Genomic DNA, 21,246 nt, shown 5'->3' with positions numbered 1-21,246 from the left:
GCCCTTCTCTGGACACGTTCAAGAGTTTCAATGTCCTTCTTAAATTGAGGGGCCCAGAACTGGACACAGTACTCAAGGTGTGGCCTAACCAGTGCACAATGACTTCCCTGCTCCTGTTGGTCACACTATTCTTGATGTAGGCCAAGATGCCATTGGCCTTCTTGGCCACCTGGGCACATGGAAGTCATGGGGCAGCCAAGGTTACAGAAAATCAAGGTAACCCTATGGGGAAAAAAAAGAGGAGGAAAGTAAGGAACACAAGTTTGTGAGAAGCAGGCCAGCAGTATTGGACCTGAGGAATCCATGGCCAAAAAGCTAGGGAGAGTAGGAATTACATATAATAATAATAATATGGATAACAGCACTTAACTGCTCCTAACTGAAAACAGCCACAACACATTTGTTCCAAATTTGTCAAGAAAGCCTACTTATGCAGCCAAAATAGTAAGACAGCTCATATGAAAATAAGAAACAAGGTATGTAATTCAGTAGTTATTAACTGACCAAACAACATATCAAATCAATTGCTTGGATTTCAACTTTAGTGTTACAAAAATGTCTTGATGAACCAACTTTTCAAAGGGTACCCAAATTAACATGAAGTGGGCTGTGAATGGGTTCAAAAGCAGACCACGTCATATAATTACAGTCACTCAACAGATCCATTTGTCATGGAGTACTGCAGGAATCACAGCATTTTATCAATCACTTCAGTGGAAATTGAAGTCTTGGAAAACAGAAAGGATTTGAGATGGGATGTAGAAGAGGAGAGTTGGAGGAAAAGTCAGCTGCAGAATAGAATAGAATAGAATAGAATAGAATAGACCTTCAAGATCATCTTGTCCAACCTATCATCCAACACCACCCAACCAACTAAACCATGCAACCAATTTCATAGAGTTGTGTATATTGGCTACTTCAGTTCTTTTCCAGAGTATCAGTGAATGCTCCATGCTGCCCCAGTCTGGTTTCATGTGTGACACCCCCACAAGTTTCTTGCACTTAATCCAGATAAAACATTTGAAAACACTAAGAAAAACCAAAAATAAATAAAACCACCACCAGTTCACATTCAGAACAGGAAATGTCACCAAAAAAAAACCCCAACCTTGGAAAGAAAGCTTCAAATCATGATCGAAACTGGAGTTTAACGAGAGAAACAAGACTTCTACGGGAAGCCTGATGGTGCCATCTAGAGGGCACAGGGCGAGCAGCGGTGCTAACCCAGGTTTTGAAAGACCGTTTCAAGTAACAGCCAACTCAATACACAAAGACAACAAAATCCAATAGCTCTGGACCAAAACTACAAATCCCTTAACTTTAATGAAGAGATCTTTTGGGGTTTTTCTCTGCTTCTCTCATTTATCTAAATCTGTAAGAGAAAAGAACTTAAAAGAGTATTAAGAAAGATAGTCCTAAGCAGCTTTGTTCAACTTCTGCAGCTAGTTTTCTGTCAAAATTTTCCTAAGGCAAATGTATAACAAACAAAGCATTCAATGCATTACAACCTAAAGGAAAACAGACTTCAGTGACAAGTTATAAACATGGAGAACCTTCATAATGTTTGAAAGTTACAGACTTTGGTTACTATAGACTAAAGGTATTTCACTCTCTGCTCACTTTGTCTTCATTCCATTTGTCCTCAGTAAAAACACATGGAAATGCATGCCACAAATATTCCTAAGCTCTAATATAACCCAGGCTCTGCTTAAATTCCATTCATCAGGGAAAAAAAAAACTGTCTGACATTTAAGCCTAGAGCTTGATTAAACTGAGAAATCCAATCATCAGCCAACCTTCATATTTGACTTGGTTTTATACTGGTTACTCCAACTTCTGCTCCACTAAATGCTTTGCAGAGTCTGAACAGATGTTAGCACTGGAATTAAAATAAACTTGACAGGAACATGATAAAATATACTTTTTGTTAACAAGTCATTAACCCTCAGGATATCCTAGGTTTACAGTCAGGAAGGCTTTAAAGGTCTATTAAAGCATTTTTGTTATCCACCTGAAGAGAAGGTGAAAAACCTATTTTGGTGCTTCGTGTAGCCTAAGAATAACTGCAACTAATGACTACCCCAGAGCAAAATTAAGCAAAATAGATGTGTCAGTATGGACAGGCTGCATTTAAAATACAATACTTTTGAAATCCTCAGAGTTGTATCAACCTATTAACAAGAGAGTCCTAAATACAATGATAAAAGCAGCTACTCCTTAAAAAAACTAACATAAATCATCTGTTTGTAAGTGAGGTGAAGGTCAGCTTTAGCACTCGATGACATCACCCCCTGCCATAATTCATTGTGGAAAAAAATAACAAAGAAAAAAGCTACAAAAGCAGAAAACAATAGGAATACCAAGTGCTGGAAGGCACTGTGGAGGCAGTGCATGAAGTTTGACCTAAATAGTGCCACAAGTATTCAGAGAAAGAGCTTTAGTATGTCGAGTGTGAAATGAACCAAAAAGTGACCTGATTTATCTAAGGCAATTGTTAAGCCAGGAACAGAGGTCTGTGTGCCACACCAGACTGGTATATGACCTCTTGCTACTTCTGCTGTCTCCTCCATGGAGGTGGGCCACAGGTTGGAGATGTAAGCTCACTCTCTCATCCTGTTTTGGAAAGTCACTCACTGTGACTGTCAGACACTTGCCAAACGTGCCAACACACTTTTCCAGATACAAATCATAGAATCAATAAGGTTGGAAAAGACCTCAAAGATCATCAGGTCCAACCTGTCACCCAAGACTTCTACTACTAAACCATGGCACCATGTACCATCTTCAGTGGGAAGATCTGCCATACAGTCAGTCCCATCTGCATAGCACACTTACATTCATCCAGGCCCAGCTGATAAGCCAGGTTCTGCAGGCCACGAACTTTTTCCATCAGGTTAGCTGTGGTGAGGCTCCCCAGTTCTAAGAGAGAAAAGTGTGAGCTTTAACACTGTCTATAGCCATCTAGTGACACTTTAGCTGTTTACTACTGATAAGATCTATTTCCAGTGAACAGACTATGTTCAAAATTCATGCTGATGCCACTCTTCATTTTAGATTTTAACTCACTGAGAAAAGACCAGTTTCTCCTACCAAGAAAACCACAACCAATCACAGATCTGGTCCATACTGTAATCACTGCAAGGAGCAACTTGTATTTGGAAGCTCCTGTAAATTCACAATGCTACATGAACAAGCTACAAAAGAGTATGTGAGGAAACAGGCTTACTATACATTAATAATGTATTATCAATAAGCATATTTCTTACAGCAAGTTGAAGTCAAGGTGTCCTACTTTCCTTTTGAAACATTTCATCTGAAGCTTACACAAGAGGCAGAGCATGCTCTAGGATATTTACTCCAAACTAATGGCTGTAACATGAAGAAAAGCTACATGACAGCAGGCCCTTCTCTAACTTGCTCATACAGCCTTACCATTTGATTACAGATCTTGGATCTGTGAGTGAAGACACACACAAAGACCACCCCCAAACAAGTCAATCAACAGCTCTGAGCTGCTCACCAAGTTTGATTACATCAGGCCCACCAAAAAGTTCACTTCACTATCCACTATACTTATGCAGCAAGAGACTTGCAAACAAGGTAATGGAGATAGATGACAGGGGCTGGAAGGGATCTAGAAAGATCATCCAGCCCAACACCCCCTGCCAGAGCAGGATCACCTATACCACATCACACAGGAACACATCCAGGCAGGTTTTTAAATATCTCCAGAAAGGGAGACTCCACAACCCTCCTGGGCAACCTGTTCTAGCATTCCATCACCCTCACAGTGAAAAAATTTTTCCTCCTGTTTGCTTGGAACTTCCTATGCCTCAACTTCCACCCATTGCCCCTTGTCCTGTCATTGGGCACCACCAAGCAGAGCCTGGCTCCATCCTCTCGGCACTCACCCTTTGCATATTTATAAAGGTGAAGGAGGCCACCCCTCAGTCTCCTCCTCTCCAACCCAAATAGCCCCAGCTCCTTCAGTCTCTCCTCATAAGGGAGATGTTCCACTCCATCATTTTTGTGGCTCTGCACTGGACTCTTTCAAGCAGCTCCCTGTCCTTCTTGTACATTTCATGTAACATTGCACTGTTCAACTAGTTCCTGCATGCTTGTTTTAAATAATCACCCTGCCACTGACATCTGGATATTCTCTTGGAGATATTATTAACAAGATAAAGAGACTCCTGAGCTGGAGATTCTGCACATGTGAGGACTAGAGATCTGAGGTCACAGGGCCACCTCCAGAACACAAGAAGAACAAGTATTTTAAGTATCTTAAGCAAGTATTGAATTCCTATCTGCTTTAACAACTTTACTTCCTATTCATCATGTCCATACTCACCCTTTAACATATCAATATCATCATTTTCTAATTCAGCCATCCACTTGGGAGGAGAATTTGTAATAGGCTGTATGGAAAAAAAAAGCCAGAAGTTCATACTCAGACAAGTGCACTTTTACAATTATACAAAGAAGTCTAATCTCACATTGAAAATTTGCTACACAAGAAACAAAAATATGAGCATTCCAGGGGCTCTGCAGAGATATTTTTATGTTTCATGTTGTTTTCTAGCTTTCCCAGGAGGTTTTAGAGCTAAGAAAACATAACACAAATCAGTGTCAGCATGAAAAGCAAGATTTACCAAAGTTTAAAGTATTACTTCTTCCAAGATGTAATGTTTAGGTTCTAAAGTATAAAAAGCATGAAACATATATATATATAAAGGGTATAGCAAAGGGAAAGGATTACATTAGCGCATACTGGAACGATAATGAAGATACGTTGCACAGAACAAAGACTGAAAGCCCACAACAGGAAGCAGATCTACCACCACAGGGGCAGCGGGGAACACGAAAGGCGAAGTAGCGATCACTCACACTTTTGAAGGAGGCGGCGAACTCAGCAACACCGGGCACTAGGAAGAGAGAAGGACGGGCAGCGCGGGGTGAGAACCTACGGCGGTAGCCCCCCAAACACCCCCTCCGTAACCACCCCGCGCCTGGCCCGCGCAGGAAGGGGCTCCCCTCCCGCTCCCAGCTGACAGACTTACGCTGCTCAGGCCACAAATCCGGGGAAGCGCGGTCCAGCTTCTCGAAGCTCAGCAGCGAGGCCTCCAGGTCGGTGCCTGCAACAGAGAACAGGTAAGGCACGGCACCACCAATGGAACGGAGGGGCACAGCCCACCCCGGGCGCCCTACCGTCCGTGGGAGCCGCCATCTTGCCCGCCTCACGTGACGTGTCGCCGCGGCTGGCGGAAGACTCCAGCGCGTGCCCCCGCCCTCGAGTGGAAAAACAAACCACGCCCCGAACCCCACGTGTCGCTCCTACAGCTACTGCCAGGAGGCGTCGCCGCGGGGGCGGTGCTCGGCCCATCCAGCCTCTGAGGGTCAGTGGGCGGCTGAGCTCTCACGGCGAATCCGCGGCCTGGCACAGGGGGCGGGGGAGACTCTCTGACGGCGATTTGCTGTGAGCCGTGAGGTCCCCGCCGGAGGGGAACAGGCCGGTGAGCGGAAGGCCAATGAGCACGTGGAGGCGGTGACCCGGCGGGCAGGGGCGGGCCGAGGGGCGCCGTCGGGGGCCGCGAGGCAGCGACCCTCGGTCGGGATGGCGGCGGCGGCAGCGGCGCGCGGTGTCTGGGGCGGGAGGCGACGCGTGGCGCTGAGGGTGAGGCCGCGGCGCCCGGTCCCGCAGCTGTTCCTGCGGCTCGAGGAGGGGCAGCAGTGCGAGCGGGGGAGAGCGGTCGCGGCCCACCTGGCACCGGGGCCCCGTGGGTGGGGCGGTCCCGAGCAGGGAGTAGTCAATGGCGCCGCGGCGGGGGGTGGGTGGGTGACTACTTGCCTGACCCGAGCTGGGAAGGGCCGGGAGCAGTCCTGAAGTCCTGAAGAATCGCCCTGGTCTGTGCTTCCCTCCCCTCCAGCTGCCGCGAAGAGATGGTACCCCATGGATCGCCTCGGCTGCCGCCTCCTTCTCCTCCTCCTCGGTGGTGAGTGTCTGTCCCGCGGAGCCTTCGGGCAGGGTGGCTGCAGGGCCTGAGGGGCGGTCTCGCTCGGTCTGAGCAGAGGCAGCGGGCGAGGAGAGGGCGCGAGAAAGCTCCGGGCGCATCTGCTGCCCTCCGCAGCCGGCCGAGGGCTGCTCTCGGGTCTTCTCTTGTAAGGTCATTTCTTCCAGCTACTCAGCTTGGCTCTCCTCGCAGTGGCTCCGGGTTGGTATTTCAGGGACAGATGCGTGGGACTGCCCGTGCTCAGGGCGCGGGGGGCCCCAGTACGCAACTAGGGGGAAGGGAAAGGCATTTAGTGTCGAGTTTGTTTGACTGGCGCTGGGGAGTGCCGGCCGGGGCACCTGCCCCGTGGGTCGGTGCAGCCGCTCGGGGAATCGCCTCAGGTTACGTCTTGCGGTGAGCCCTGCCTGGCTCAACAGGTACACCTAACGGCGGTGTGGCAGGTCAGATCATCGCGTCTTCGTTTTTTTCCCATGTGCTTGTGCCATGTGTACACCAGCCAATTTCCCCACGCCTTTTAGATTTCTTTTACAATTCGTCGTATCCCTTCAATAAGATCATCAGAAATGAATATAGACTAGATGGCTAATGATAATGGGGGGGGGGGGGGGGAGGGAAGAGATTGTTTCAAGCTGTGTGGATTGGCCTCCTATCTTCTATTTATGGCAGGGAGAGGATCTGATTTCTTTTGGGCAATATCAAACAGCTTTAACTGTGGGGTTTTTTCTGCATCTATGGCTGTACGCTGTGCAAGTTTTCCAACCCTGGGGATTCTGTGAAGTTCTGAACAGCTAAATCACGATTCTCTGAAGAGTCTGCTTTACTACAGTCCTTGTTCCCACAGCAGGTTTATTCTGTATAAAAAATGGTGGAGCTATGAAGGGAAAAGTGCAATCAGTCTTAATTCAGCATTTCCTGGCTTGCTTAAAATGGTTTTCTTTGTATGTGCAATTTTCTAGACAGCCCTTTTAAGCAATTTGATAGAACATAAATTCCATTGCACTGAAGTCCATGTGGGATATAAAGCACTGGAACTTGAAGGTCCACTGCAGATACATGACACATGGGCTAATGGAGTGACTGATAGTAGTAGTTTGTCATTCTTTAGACCAGCACTGGAAAACCTGTACTGACAGTCAGGAAACTCAGTCAGGGGACTTGGATTTCCTGTGCTTCCTTCCAGGTTCTCGAAGGGGTTGTGTTTTGTAGGTACAGATTTCTGCCTCTTTCCCAAGTGTAATTCCAGCTGCATAATCATCTGCAAGTTGGGTTTTTTTTGTTGTTTGGGGCTGTTTTTCATTCACTTTTGGGTTTACTTCCCAAATCCTTGTTTCTCCATTAACAGTCTTGCTTTACACTTCTCATCCTAGCTTTCTTATCTTTCACCTTGTCCCAACTCTCATTGTTGCTCACTTTTTTCACTCTCATCCACTTCTCGCTGTACTTACTTGTGCAGCCAACACTATTTATGTCCCTGATTTTTTCCTCTGATCTCTTTGCTTTCCTTATACCTTGGATAGCATCTCAGTCCTCATCTCCCTCTCATAATTACATGTCCCAATTTAGTCACAGTTTCCTGATGTATTTTGGAATTGTATCCCAATTCTGTTGATCTGTCCCATATTTGTTCTTCACACAGGAGATCTGTTTCTCCCTGTTATCTGTTCTTGTGTGTTTCTCCCACGCCACTATTTTGTGGCATGGTTAACTGGTTCTTGTTTTCTCCTAGCTCTTTCCTTACCTCACAATATCAGCTTCTAGTTTCTTAATTAATGCATAGTCCCAATCTGTTTTCCTGCATGATAGTGTTAATGCCTATCCAATGCTAGTTACAGCTTCTAGCTGTGTTTTTCCTTCTGTCCTACCTGAACTCCTTATTCCAAACTTTCCTTTTCTCCCCTCTGCGCCTGAGTAGGAAAGTTCTGTTTTCTGTGCTGCCTGTTTTCTGTGCTGCCTGACAGGACAGTCCCTACTAATTTAGCAGATGTAGATTCCTTGCTCTTTGTTGCAGGACCAAGTGTGGAGTGGGTAAAGTCCAATTTTATGCCCATAGCTCTGAACTGGAGAGATGAGCATACTTAGTGGTTTGGTGGGAAGGAAACCCATAGTACAGTTTGTGCTGGGTACACTGAATTCTCACTAGGTGAATTATTAACTGTCACTTCTGAACACTTATGGGTTACAGGTTTTTAGTTGTCTACCTTAGTAAACATTGGGTGATTAAGTAGATTTAAATAGCTCTGAGAAGAGGAGGCTCAGGGAAGACCTTATTGCTCTCTAAAACTACCTGAAGGGAGGTTGTAGCCAGGAGGGGGTTGGTCTCTTCTCCCAGGCAACCAGCACTAGAACAAGAGGACACAGTCTAAAGCTGCGCAAGGGGAAGTTTAGGCTTGAGGTGAGGAGAAAGTTCTTCACTGAGAGAGTTGTTAGTCATTGGAATAGGCTGCCCAGGAAGGTGGTGGAATCACCATCCCTGGAGGTGGTCCAAGAGGAGACTGGACGTGGCTCTTGGTGCTGTGGTTTAGTAGTCATGAGGTCTTGGGTGACAGGTTGGACTTGATGATCTTTGAGGTTTCTTCCAACCTTATCGATTCGATTCTATTCTATTCTATTCTATTCTATTCTATTCTATTCTATTCTATTCTATTCTATTCTATTCTATTCTATAACAGCTTTTAGAAATAATTTTGGCCATTTTGGTGTAAAGTGAGAGAAAATGGGGCAGAGACCGTGAACAATTTCAGCTTAAGCAGTTAGCTGGGCCTTGGCTGTAAACTGGATCTAGACTTTCTAGCAGGCAGGACAGTGGTAAATCATGAAGGCTTGTGTGTAATAAAGTACACTAATGTTTAGGCACCTTGAGGCAGCGATCACTCACTGTGCAGTGTTTTGTCCTCCACAGCCAACAACCAAACTCTTCATTGATGGGAAGTTTGTTGAGTCCAAAACTACTGAATGGATCGATATCCACAACCCGGTAAGTGAAGCGGTCTCAGTGTATATATTGGTAGTCACTGTGCAGCAAGGGTTTGTGCCTCTGTTCAAGCATTTGGCAAAAGGGCAAAGTACAGACATTTCTGGAGAAATGTTTAGACTTGGATCTTAAGATGGATGTAGCACTGTGTAACTGCTTCTCAATTTCCTTCTCATATGAAAATGGCAGTCTTAGGAAAGTGTTGACCTCCTCTATTCCCCCTGTGTAGGAAACCCTGGTCACCAGAAAGGAAGCTTAAACTCTGCTTACATCTTCTTTGCTTACAGAAAGGCTCTGTGATCAACATGCCATGTTTCTGAAGGGTTTCCTTCTCCCTGTATGTGAAATCAACTAGATGTGATTTGATGACAGCTGAATGTTAGTCCTGATAAGAGAGTGATTTCACTCTTGGACCTCAGTATAAAATCCTGGCAGCTGAAGCTCTGGTCCTTTCAGAGAGCTTCTATCTGTGAGCCACATTATGCACAGTGAATTTAGAAGTTGGATGCTATGCAGTGCAAAGTAATCTTGGATTAGTAGCACTTGTAGTTGTCATGAGTCCTCCACCAAGGATGTGGAAATGAGGTTGCACTCAGAATTTTGACCCTTCTGACCCCCATAGTAAGAATTTGGACAGCAGTTTCTAAAACCTCTCTGTAAAGCCCTACTTTGATTTACTTTGTGGAAGTGCTCAGAGCAGTGAGCCATGTTCATGAAGCTCATTCAGTCTCTGTGTGGTGACCAGGATGTTAAACTGGCAAAGAGAAGCTTTTAAAATTTAAATACAGTAGAACTAAGGTTGCTTGCAAAAATACTACCTTGGGTTAGTGGTTTAGGTAAACTAGCACTAGTGCTAATTACAATCATGTACTGCTTTTTCCAAAGGAGCCTTGACTTACTTAATGTGCAAGAGGGACAGCAGATGAGCTAAGATGATGCAGAGGCAACAGACCACAGTCACAGAAACCTTTGCCTTGTATCCTCTGAAAGCTTCAAGATAGCCAAGTCCCTTCAACTCCAGCTTAAAAATCAGCACTGCTTTTTCAGTTTTCTAGGTGTTTAATTTGAAACGTGTAGAGTGCAGCTTTTCCAACTACTCCAGTTGTAAGCCAGGCCTTTTATGTGCACCAGGGAAGAAGCCTGTCTCTCCTGTGCTTCTCTGCTCCGAAGTACAGCTCCTTGTACAACAGGATGCAAGAGGACTGTTGAATGATTGGCAGGGGCAGGTGGAAAAGGTTGAGTTTTGATCTAGTTTGGTTTTTTTTCCATCAGGCCACAAATGAAGTGGTTAGCCGTGTACCAAAAGCCACAGCCAGTGAGATGGAGGCAGCTGTGGCTTCTTGCAAAAAGGCTTTTTGGACCTGGTCAGAAACATCTGTTTTGAGTCGCCAGCAAATCTTCCTGCGTTATCAACAACTCATCAAAGACAATCTGGTGAGACACCACAGCTGTGTGTGATGGCTGTTGCTGAATGCCTTGCAACTGACTTTAGGAATTCAATTGAGATACTCAGAGTTTACAGAGCTCTTGATGAGGTGTTGCTGCCAGGACTGAAGAATCAACTGAGACACTGTCGTTGAGAGGTGTAGCAAACCATTCTTCATCAAATGGGAACAGAGAGTGCTTCTTGGGGATTATTATTTTGCATTTGTCCCTTTACCAAAAGATCACAAGAAGAACTTTCAACCTTGATGGAGAATGTGCCAATTGATAAAGACAAGCAGGAGAAGTATGTTACTGTATCTTTGGATTTTCCTGATTGCTTTTTTGGTGTGCCTGTGTTCTGACACATGACAGCTGTAGAGCGCAAGCCAACCCATGATAGTATCGTAGTATCAGTCAGGGTTGGAAGGGACCACAAGGATCATCTAGTTCCAACCCCCCTGACATGGGCAGGGACACCCTACACTAGATCAGGCTGGCCAGAGCCTCATCCAGCCTGGTCTTAAACACCTCCAGGGGCAGTGCCCCAACCACCTCCCTGGACAACCCATTCCAGGGCTTCACCACTCTCATGGTGAAGAACCTCCTCCTCACATCCAGCCTGAATCTCCCCACCTCCAGCTTCATTCCATTCCCCCTAGTCCTATCACTACCTGAGATCCTGAGAAGTCCCTCCCCAGCCTTCTTGTAGGCCCCCTTCAGATACTGGAAGGCCACAATGAGGTCACCTCAGAGCCTTCTCTTCTCCAGACTGAACAGCCCCAACTCCTTCAGTCTGTCCTCATAGGAGAGGTGCTCCAGCCCTCTCATCATCCTCATGGCCCTTCTCTGGACACCTTACAGCACCTCCATATCCCCCTTGTAATAGGGGCTCCAGAACTGGATGCAGTACTCCAGGTGGGGTCTCTCCAGAGCTGAGTAGAGGGGGAGGATCACCTCCCTTGACCTGCTGGCCACACTTCTCCTGATGCAGCCCAGGATCTGATTGGCTTTGCGGGCTGCAAGTGCACATTGAGAGCTCATGTTGAGCTTCTTGTCCACCAGCACCCCCAAGTCTCTCTCCTCAGGGCTGCTTTCCAGCCAGTCACTGCCCAGCCTGGATTTGTGCCTGGGATTGCCTCGACCTAGATGGAGGACCCTGCACTTGGTCTTGTTGAACCTCATGAGGTTGGCTTGTGCCCACCTCTCCAGCCTGTCAAGGTTGTGGCGTGGTTATGCCTGATGCCAACAAAGAGAACCCCTTGAACCAGTTGGTTAGAGCTGCTTTTGGAGCAGCTGGCCAACGCTGCATGACCCTGTCTACAGCAATGATTGTTTTTTGTGAAGTGTCACCTGTGTGGTTCATTGACTTCTTGTCTGCAAGGAGCAAATTAGTCATTGTAGACTTTTACAGGTTCTGCTCATTCTGTTTATGGTGATATTCAACTCTGTTAAACTGTCTTATCCCTGCACCCTATTTCATGGACAGGCACTTTCCCTAACATTCATAAACTTTGTGTTTTCCATTTTCAGAAAGAAATTTCAAAACTCATCACCTTTGAGCAAGGGAAGACCCTGGCTGATGCTGAGGGAGATGTGTTCCGAGGCCTCCGTAAGCTGCTGGCTCCTCCTGTTAAAAAAGGGGCTTTGAGAACCCGTAGGAAGGAAGTCTCCTGAGCAACTGATTGCTCTGGAACTCTGTCCATGTAGTTCCATTTATAGCCACCTATTGAAAGAAAAGAGGCAATTATCACTCTAAACTGAGAAGTTCCCTTAGATAGCTTTCCTAAATCAATTCTGAATTGCTAGATCCTTCCTATACTTAGGAGTGACTACAGATTGCTGTAAAAGCCCAAGAAACTTCTTGCTTCTACTCAGATGTCTAAAACTGAGTCCCAGGTGGTAGAATAATACTGTATGTATGGTTCTTTTACCGGGGCTGTGGTGTCTGTGTTCCTATCACAAGGACATAGAGCACTCTAGAGAATCTGTTCACAGTCAGCTCTTAATGCTTGGCAGAGCAAAGGGATTTTCTGGAGCACAATGAGTTTTCAGGTGTGGGGAAAGTGACTGGAAGGCCTGGGTCAAGGCAGTAGTGAGAAGGGAGTTTGGGGACTCATTTTAACAGATCACCCAGTGGCGTATTGCCCTTTCTGCTGCAGAGGTGGTTGAACATGCCTGCAGTGTGACATCCCTCATACTGGGAGAGACCATGCCCTCCATCACTAAAGACATGGACACTTGCACCTACCGTCTGCCTCTGGGCATCTGTGCTGGCATTGCACCATTCAATTTCCCAGCCATGATTCCTCTTTGGATGTTCCCCATGGCTATGGTTTGTGGAAACACCTTCTTGATGAAACCATCTGAGCGTGTGCCAGGAGCACTCATGTTCCTTGCTAAGCTGTTTCAGGATGCTGGTGCTCCTGATGGGACCCTGAATATCATCCATGGACAACATGAAGGTAATAACAGCCCTTCTTGAGAGATTCCTGGAGTGTGTAAGTGGTGTGGTCTGTGTTCAGCAGAGGTACTCTTTGGAGAGTCTGATGCTGCTGCTGTTAGATAGGTTTGAACAGGTGCTTCAAACCTCTTGATGGAGGTGAAGGAAGACTGGGAGATTTCTCTGCCATCCTGCACCAAATCTTTCAGGAGATAAGAATTTGAGGGCTGGGGTCAGAGTTCCCAAGGCATGTAAGTGCTCAGATTCCATTTAGCAACCTAAGCTTCAACTGAAATAGACAGATAAATCATCTTAATTTCCCAAGGGAAGCCTTAACAAGAATAAAATCCCTCACTGAATATACAGTGAGGGATTGTAGGTCCTAACATACTTCTTACAGCACACAAATAGCTTCAGAACATGAGGATACAAATACAGTACAGTCACTTTGCTCTTGCATCACCTGGGCACCTTGGGAAATGCCCAAAGCATAACTAGATGGCACAGGGCACTTTGGAAGATGACCAAAGCATAAAGAGGTGGCAGAGAGCCAGGTGTTTGAGGACAGGAGCAGGAATCTGCATGCTGAGAAATTAGTGGAGAAATGCATAGAGGTAATGGGAATACTCAGATGTAAAAAGCACAGAAGAAAGTGTTAAGGAAAAAAATAATACACATGGTTCTAGCACTGTGGGGATGGGAACAGGGGGAACTGTGGAGCACAGTTACAACATGTTGTTTCCTGTTTGCAGCTGTGAATTTCATTTGTGACCACCCGGATATCAGAGCCATCAGCTTTGTGGGATCTAATCAGGCTGGCGAGTACATCTACGAGAGAGGATCCCGCAACGGCAAGAGAGTCCAGGCCAACATGGTAATGCCTCTGCATGGAACACATGCTTACACATAGACTGCCTCTGTCTGCTGTGAATGTTAAGACAGATCTTGCTAGTGATATTTAAGTGATGAGGCTGCCCCTCTTGCCAGCCTGTTGGTGGCAGAATCCTTGCTACTGTATGAAGATACTGCCAGAGACCTGGAAAAGTGGTCTGAGGTGGTTGATGATGAGAGACTGTGTCTGTTGTATTTCAGGGAGCCAAGAACCATGGTGTGGTTATGCCTGATGCCAACAAAGAGAACACCTTGAACCAGTTAGTTGGAGCTGCTTTTGGAGCAGCTGGCCAACGCTGCATGGCCCTGTCTACAGCAATTCTAGTGGGAGAAGCACAGCAATGGCTGCCAGAGCTCGTGGACAGAGCCAAAAATCTACGTGTAAATGCAGGTACAGATTGATAATTTCTTAAGAGGTACTTTGCTTCTGTACAACTGTGACTTTTCAGGTCAGTGTACCTGCCATATTACAGTGTGTCCCTTGGAGCTATTGGCACCATTGGTTTGATGTGTAGGGCTAGGAGCTAGCAGATTGTCTGGATTGGGAAATGTAGCCCTAGTCTTGGAGTTAGGAATATGTAGGAAGGCTGTGTTGGCAGTATGACTGTGATGCAAGGCTTACAGGATCAGTCATGTTTTAACTGGAGCTTGGAGGCTGTGTCTTGTGTTTAACTCAAACCTATCATTTATTTTGCAGCTTCACTTAGAGGTCCTTCCAATTTGCAATAAGGGAATCTTGGAAGAAGTACTTTGGAAACACTAGACTGCTACTAATGCTAGCAGAATCACCTTTGTTTAATGTTCAATAGAGCCCTGCAAAGGGAAAAAGCTTCCTGTCTGAGAAGAATCTGTTGTTGAACTTCAGCTTCCCAGTGATCTAACATTATACATATGCTTATGACTTCTCTTATTTGTTGATTATGAGAGTTGCAGGCTAATACTGTTGTTCATTAATGTCTCAAATCTTTGTTCTGTGGCTCAGAAACACGAGGGTTTTCAGATTTTTCCTGCCAGTGTAGTTCTCTCTATGATGCTTGTGAAAAGGAAGCTGTCAGGGTTAAAAACTTGATTTCTGTCTCTCTTCACAGGAGACCAGCCTGGAGCAGACCTAGGGCCTCTAATCAGTCCCCAGGCTAAGGAACGGGTTTGCCACCTGATTGAGAAAGGAGTAAAAGAAGGTGCCACCCTTCTTCTGGATGGACGTAACATCAAAGTGAAGGGCTATGAAAATGGCAATTTTGTTGGGCCAACAATCCTTGCCAAGGTCAAGGTAAGATGACCAAACCCAGTGTGTATTGCAGGGCCAACTGAAAAATGGGTTAAACAGATCAGTTAGTAATCAATAATCATAGGTAGAAAGTCCACAGATGGCTCAGCCTTCCCTTGCACGGTTCCACTGAAGTGCCCCTTGTAATGCAGCTGTGGAGGTGATGAAAGAATCTGCAGTGAGGTTAATGATCTTTAACCTGGATGGATTGCAGTCAATTAAGATACAGGCAGTTTGTATCGTGTTGAACCAAATGTCCATCATCTGTAGTGTACTACCTGTAGTAATGGCCGGCAGCAGATGCCTGAGGAAGAGTACAACAATCAGCCCTATTTTTTCCTTCCTTCATTACACAATCCTGGACTTTGCAATTTAAGGACTTGCAGAAACAAAAGCTAAATATTTGTGGAAATCTTGATGAGAATAATTTTAAGATATAAAATGTCTTTGTTGTTTAATATAGTCATAACATTTTTGACTCAACCTCTCACTATAATGTGTGGTGTGCAACAGATGGGCATCGTTGTGGGGGAGTATTCTTTACCAGGTATACATCCACTCGAGTTTTCATACCTAAATCCATTCTTTTATGCTATTAGCTGGTGTGTTTTCCTTAAAAGTATTCCATTCCTTGTGAGCCTTTTGGGTAATTTCATGATAGCAAAACCCTTCTTGAAAATTCTCCTATTGTACTTCATATTCTCAGTATTTTCTTGAATTCATGCTGTTACATAGCTGAGGCTTTTAACAGATCTCAGAGTTTTGTCATCCTATTTTCATGAAACATCTCAAACCACTTTACTGTGCCATGTCATAAATAGGTATTCCAAAGTTTCACTGAGATTTTGTGATTCTTCATTTTTTTTGTGCAGTGGCTAATAATATACTAAGTCATGTAAAACTTACAGCTTCTCAAAGGAATGATAAATAGCTTGCTGCATTAGCTATTAGTGATTAAAGTACTCTTCAGTCGGTGTTCCTGTATTTGTCAGATGTTGCTAATTATCTGACATAAAGCCTGGACACCAAGTTGAAAGGGATAGCAGGTTCTAGTCACTTTCTCAACAAGAACTGAGTTATACTGAATTAACATTGGTCTTAATCAGGCTTGGTCAGAGTAGATCTCCAAGTGAGGTTAGGCAGCGATAAAAGCAGAAAGCGCTCTGTAGATGGCATGTGCTGCCCTCTTTAGTGGACAAGATAGATGGCAGGGCCTGGGAACTGGTGAAAAGGCAAGGAGGACTGAAAGAGAGCCTGTGGCAAAGCAGTATGATGGGGGATCCTCAGCATATCCTGAGCATTAGCAGCATGTGTTTACTGTATCCTGTTTACTGGGATAAGTTTTATTATGTCCTATATGCAAACTGCTTTTTCTGCCGTTTGTCTTGGCAGCCAGACATGACTTGCTACAAGGAGGAAATCTTCGGACCTGTCCTAGTTGTTCTGGAAGCAGACAGTTTGGATGATGCTATTAAGATGGTGAACAATAACCCCTATGGAAATGGAACTGCAATCTTCACCACCAATGGAGCCACAGCTCGGAAATACTCTCACTTGGTAGATGTGGGGCAGGTACGTTCAAGCTAGAACTGTTGCTGTTAGTACTCACCTTTTACAGTGGGGAGCCATCCAGCTGTAGTGACTAATCACTGACTACTCAGCTTCAGAAGCAAGTAAACAAAGTTCTGTAGCTTTTGGAGAGTGCTCTGCAACCTGCTACTTCTTGTGATTAACATGGCAGCTTTCCTTTGGTTTAGGTGGGTGTCAACGTTCCAATCCCAGTACCTCTGCCCATGTTCTCTTTCACCGGCTCTCGTGCTTCTTTCAGAGGGGACACCAATTTCTATGGCAAGCAGGTAACTTACTGATTCAGAGTACTCTGTTGGGTTGAACTGTGATAAATCAAATTATCAGTGGCAATGGGGAGATGGTCATCATGAGTAAGAAGACCTTGAAGCTGTCCCAGTCAAGAAAGTGAAGGCCAGCCAGTGATCACAGCCACCATAATGCAATAGCCAATCCCCCCCTTATTTTTTTTGCCTCCTTAAATACAAAAAAGCAAGTCTTGTCTTAGGAGACTTGAGAAGGGAGCAAATCTTGTCTTAGGAAATTTGAGATGGGAGTGAGATTTGAGAAGGGAGCAAGGAGTAGCAAGCTTTCTCACAAACCCAGAATCTTTGGGGAAGTGGTGAAAGGAACAGGCTGACAGAAATTTTTCCCACTGAGAAAAACTCAGTCCTCTGTAGATACAGGAAAAACTGCTTGATGCATCACTAGTGCACACCTGAAGAAGTCATACGGCCAAACATCTGATCCTTGTGTCTCCCCTTTCCTTCAGGGGGTGCAGTTCTACACACAGCTGAAAACTGTAATTTCTCAATGGAAAGAGGAAGATGCCACCATTGCCAAGCCTGCTGTGGTTATGCCAACCATGGGAAACTAAATCAGCTTTTCCAGATGCTGTTCCTGGTGCCCTTCTTCTATGCTGCACTTCCCAGCTTTGTCCTGACTATCATCATTTCTGTGGGAATGAACAGAAGGCTCCATTTTCTCATGGACCCCTGTGTCTGTGCAGATCAGGCAGGGTCATGCAACACACAGTCTGGGTTTCATGTTGCTGTCACTGGTTTTTGGCTATCTGAATTATTTCTTCCCCTGCATCTTATCATAGATGAAACAACCTTATCAGATAATAATTGTAAGGGCAGACAGTGAGATTGGTCTTCAATTGTGTTTCTTTCCAGACACTCTGACCTTGACTATTACTCTGGTTTCTACTTCATTATCTTTAGCCTTAGTGACTCACTCCTGGCTACATCTTGTAGCATTTGTATTTACCTCTTTTATCTTGAGGTCATCTTTCTCAAAGATGAGTACTTTGAGTGACATAGCTGGGACCTTGGGTGTCTCACAGAAGTAACTACAATGAAGAGAGCAAGCTTGGGAGTTGAAAATGTCAATCTTTCATCTGCTGAGCAGTTTCCAAAACACTTGGGAAATAGCTTTCTAAGGATTTTTCAGGAAAGTATATTTGCTTGTCTGAGGATGAAAGAAATCCCTCTGTAGTACAGTGACCTTCACTGTGCCTCTCACAGCTTGAACACTTCTGTTCCCATTGTGCACGTGGCTCACATTCCCCAGCTTGTTGTCAGTTCTGTTAAAGTTATTTGGTGCCTTTTTACTGTGCTAACAGATAGGTGCCTACAGGTCTTGTAACACTATGAAACTGTGCAAATAGAAATGTTAGCACGTGTATGTATCTTTGTAGGTCTGGGTGGAAGGCAGAGTAAGTAGCCAAGTCAGTGGAAAGAAAGAACACAGTTTTTTTTAATCAATCACAAAGCAGCCAGTGCTGTTCCTGGCCAGAGCTGTATTTGTGTTGACTGACTCACTCCTTGACACATTTGTTCAAACACAGTTATGTTCTCTAGGAAGTACAGATGCCATTACCAGAGAGGGATAAGACTCAGTATTCCCTGTTTTTAAGAATCTCTGTGTTTTCAGCTGGAGAGCCTAAATCCCTGGTTGCTGAAAGGTGATGCTGCTAGGGGGGGTCTGCAAGGAACTCATTCAAGCACCCATGGAAAATACTCATACTCTGACAACTGTAACCATTACTTGTTTACTTAACCTGAATGTGAACGCTTTGTATCCTGCCTCTGCTAAAGACACCTTTGTAACTGACAGGTTACAAGGGCTGTGCATTCACTAATGTTTGTATCCTGGGTTTTCCCTCTGCTGTATTCTAGAGGGGAAATTCTCACCTTGCAATTTGATTACAAATTAAAAACATGCTAATACATTTCTACAGAATATGGCTGTTCCTTGGTAAGACATAGGATGATAGGTGTGATGTTGACTTTATTCTCCTCTTAGCAGAGGGTGGTCTGTGATTCCTGTAACCCATGAATACCTCTTCCTTTTACACAGTATTTCAGAGACTTCTGTACCAATTTCCTCATACAGCATTTCAGGGAATGCCTTGTTTCTGTTTCCACATACACATTATTTGACCTTTTGTCTGAGCAAGAAAAGGCTACAACTCAATACAGCTCCCACTTCTGAAAGTGGTGGTCTGCTCCTCCAAAGGAAGTCTCTCACATTTCCATATAAATTCCTTCAGGGCTCCTGCCTGTGACCTTTATCTGCTCTTTGGATGTCCAAGTCTTAAGTTTTGTTTTGTGTGCTCGACTGCTTTATATCTGACATGATGGCATGTCAGAGCCTCTCCCTGCTTATTCCTCCAGAGTAAGTTGATATTGCTTGCCCTGGAGTGTGGTAATTAGCTCTATAGTTGTCTCAAGAAAGCCAGTGGTATCCTGGGACACATCAAGAAGGGTGTGTTCAGCAGGTCTAGGGAAGATTTTCTACCTCTCTACTCTGCCCTAGTGAGACCACACGTGGAATATTGTGTCCAGTTTTGGGCTCCCCAGTTCAAGAAAGACAGAGAACTGCTGGAGACAATCCAACAGAGAGCCACGAGGATGATTAGAGGACTTGAGTATCTCCCCTAAGAAGAGATACGGAGAGCCCTGGGGCTGTTTAGTCTTAAGAAGAGAAGACTCAGAGGGGATCTCATCAATGTCTATAAATACCTGAGGCGTGGATGTCAAGTGAAGGGGGAGCAAGCTCTTTTTGGTGATGCACAGTAATAGGACAAGGAACAACAGATTCAAACCTGAACACAGAAGATTTCACCTCAACATGAGGAGAAACTTCTTTACAGTGAGGGTGACAGAGCACTGGAACAGGCTGCCCAGGGAGGTTGTGTAGTATCCTTCTCTGGAGGCTTTCAAAACCCACCTGGATGCATTCCTGTGCAGACTACCCTAAGTGATCCTGTTTTGGCAGGGGGGTTGGACCTGATGATCTCTTGAGGTCCCTTCCAGCCTCTAATATACTGTGATATAAGTCTGTATTTGAAAAGCAGGCACATCACTTTTCATCCTGGTCCATTCTCTCTAAGTGAATTCAAACTGCATGCAGTATCAGCTTAATGGATTTTGCCTTTTAATCAAAACCCACTGTGCTAGCTGAAAATGCATCTCCTTGTGTGGTGATGGCCTCTCACAAGACAATCTCCAAAGTCAATAAAGTTGGGTTTTAATAAGAAGAGGCTTGAGGGGGAATGAGATTTTTCCCCATGACAGCTGAGTCTAAATACCTGCTGCTAAAAGATCAGCATTACAAAACTAACAATTTCATTTCTCTTTCTATACATACATTTATTGTGTACAGATTGTGTATAGACCTGCCAATCTTCAGGCAAAGTATCTGAAAGTGGGAGGGATGACAGCAACAATTGCATCCATTTATATATAACCAGCACTAAGGAGATGTTAGATAGCGTGGTGTAATTTATAACCTTACCCAATTTTGCTTTCTTCTTTAGTACTGTCAGGAGCTGGAGCCAAAGTAGTGAAAACTCTTGTGTATTGTCTGTGAGAAAAACACAACAACAGAATAATCCTCATCTGATGGTGAGATATGGTCAGCCAGGCTTTAGAAAACAAATTTGCTGAGGCATTAAACAGAGCAGGCAAGAAATGCCAGGGCACCTGAGCTACTGTGGTACACTCCCCAAAATGAGCACTGTGAATCGAACGCCAGTTCAGTTCACTGCAGAACTCTGTGTTGGTGGAAAAATCATTAGAACTAGAAAGGAATGAGGAGAAACAAACAAGCAAACAAATGTGTTGTTTTTATTAGAATTAGAATAAACCAAACCAGGTTGGAAGAGACCTTCAAGATCATCGTGTCCAACCCATCAACCAATCCAACCCACCCAAACAGCTAACCCATGGCACCAAGCACCCCATCAAGTCTCCTTCTGAACACCTTCAATGACGGCGACTCCACCACCTCCCCGGGCAACCCATTCCATAGCGCAATCTTTCTGTATAGAACTTCTTCCTAACATCCAACCTGAACCTCCCCTGGCACAGCCTGAGACTGTGTCCTCTTGTTCTGGTACTGGGTGCCTGGGAGAAGAGACCAACATCTGCCTGTCTACAACCTCCCTTCAGGTAGTTGTAGAGAGTGATAAGGTCACCCCTGAGTCTCCTCCTCTCCAGGCTAAGCAGCCCCAGCTCCCTCAGCCTCTCCTCATAGGGCTTGTGTTCCAAACCCCTCACCAACTTTGTTGCTCTTCTCTGGACTTGTTCCAGCAAGTCAACATCCTTCCTAAACTGAGGGGCCCAGAACTGGACACAGTACTCGAGGTGTGGCCTAACCAGTGCAG

General features: G+C 45.1%; 2 protein-coding genes across 6 annotated transcripts in view; one reads left to right on the top strand and one right to left on the bottom strand.

Annotated features, from left to right (window-relative positions):
• The window catches only part of LIN52 (lin-52 DREAM MuvB core complex component), a 53,975-nt gene extending 48,713 nt beyond the window's left edge, over positions 1–5,262 (bottom strand). For 4 of the 5 annotated variants that reach the window (XM_068165602.1, XM_068165600.1, XM_068165601.1 and 1 more), the window contains exons 1-5: positions 5,209–5,262; positions 5,061–5,135; positions 4,888–4,925; positions 4,352–4,418; positions 2,836–2,919 (exon numbers count right to left, since the gene is read on the bottom strand). In XM_068165602.1, coding sequence (XP_068021703.1) covers positions 2,836–2,919; positions 4,352–4,418; positions 4,888–4,925; positions 5,061–5,135; positions 5,209–5,227 — 283 coding nt within the window. In that variant the 5' untranslated portion in view covers positions 5,228–5,262. Of the gene's footprint in view, positions 1–849; positions 1,373–2,835; positions 2,920–4,351; positions 4,419–4,887; positions 4,926–5,060; positions 5,136–5,208 lie in introns of those variants that run through there. The other variant, XM_068165604.1, reaches the window with a different exon arrangement.
• A 295-nt stretch (positions 5,263–5,557) lies between these two features.
• ALDH6A1 (aldehyde dehydrogenase 6 family member A1) lies at positions 5,558–18,818 on the top strand. Its single transcript, XM_068165597.1, has 12 exons — positions 5,558–5,674; positions 5,928–5,993; positions 8,911–8,985; positions 10,255–10,416; positions 11,938–12,016; positions 12,567–12,869; positions 13,600–13,721; positions 13,940–14,129; positions 14,827–15,008; positions 16,398–16,577; positions 16,763–16,861; positions 17,344–18,818. Exons 1-12 carry the CDS (start codon positions 5,615–5,617, stop codon positions 17,446–17,448), a joined length of 1,623 nt encoding a protein of 540 aa, XP_068021698.1. The 5' UTR covers positions 5,558–5,614; the 3' UTR covers positions 17,449–18,818.
• Positions 18,819–21,246: the final 2,428 nt, after the last annotated feature.

The sequence above is a fragment of the Melanerpes formicivorus genome, unplaced genomic scaffold, assembly GCF_026170545.1.
Source record: "Melanerpes formicivorus ecotype bairdi unplaced genomic scaffold, bMelFor1.0.p_v2 SCAF_90, whole genome shotgun sequence".
NCBI classification, from domain to species: Eukaryota; Metazoa; Chordata; class Aves; order Piciformes; family Picidae; genus Melanerpes; species Melanerpes formicivorus.
Note: the sequence above shows the minus strand (reverse complement) of the source record. Positions and strands in the feature narration are given on the sequence as shown.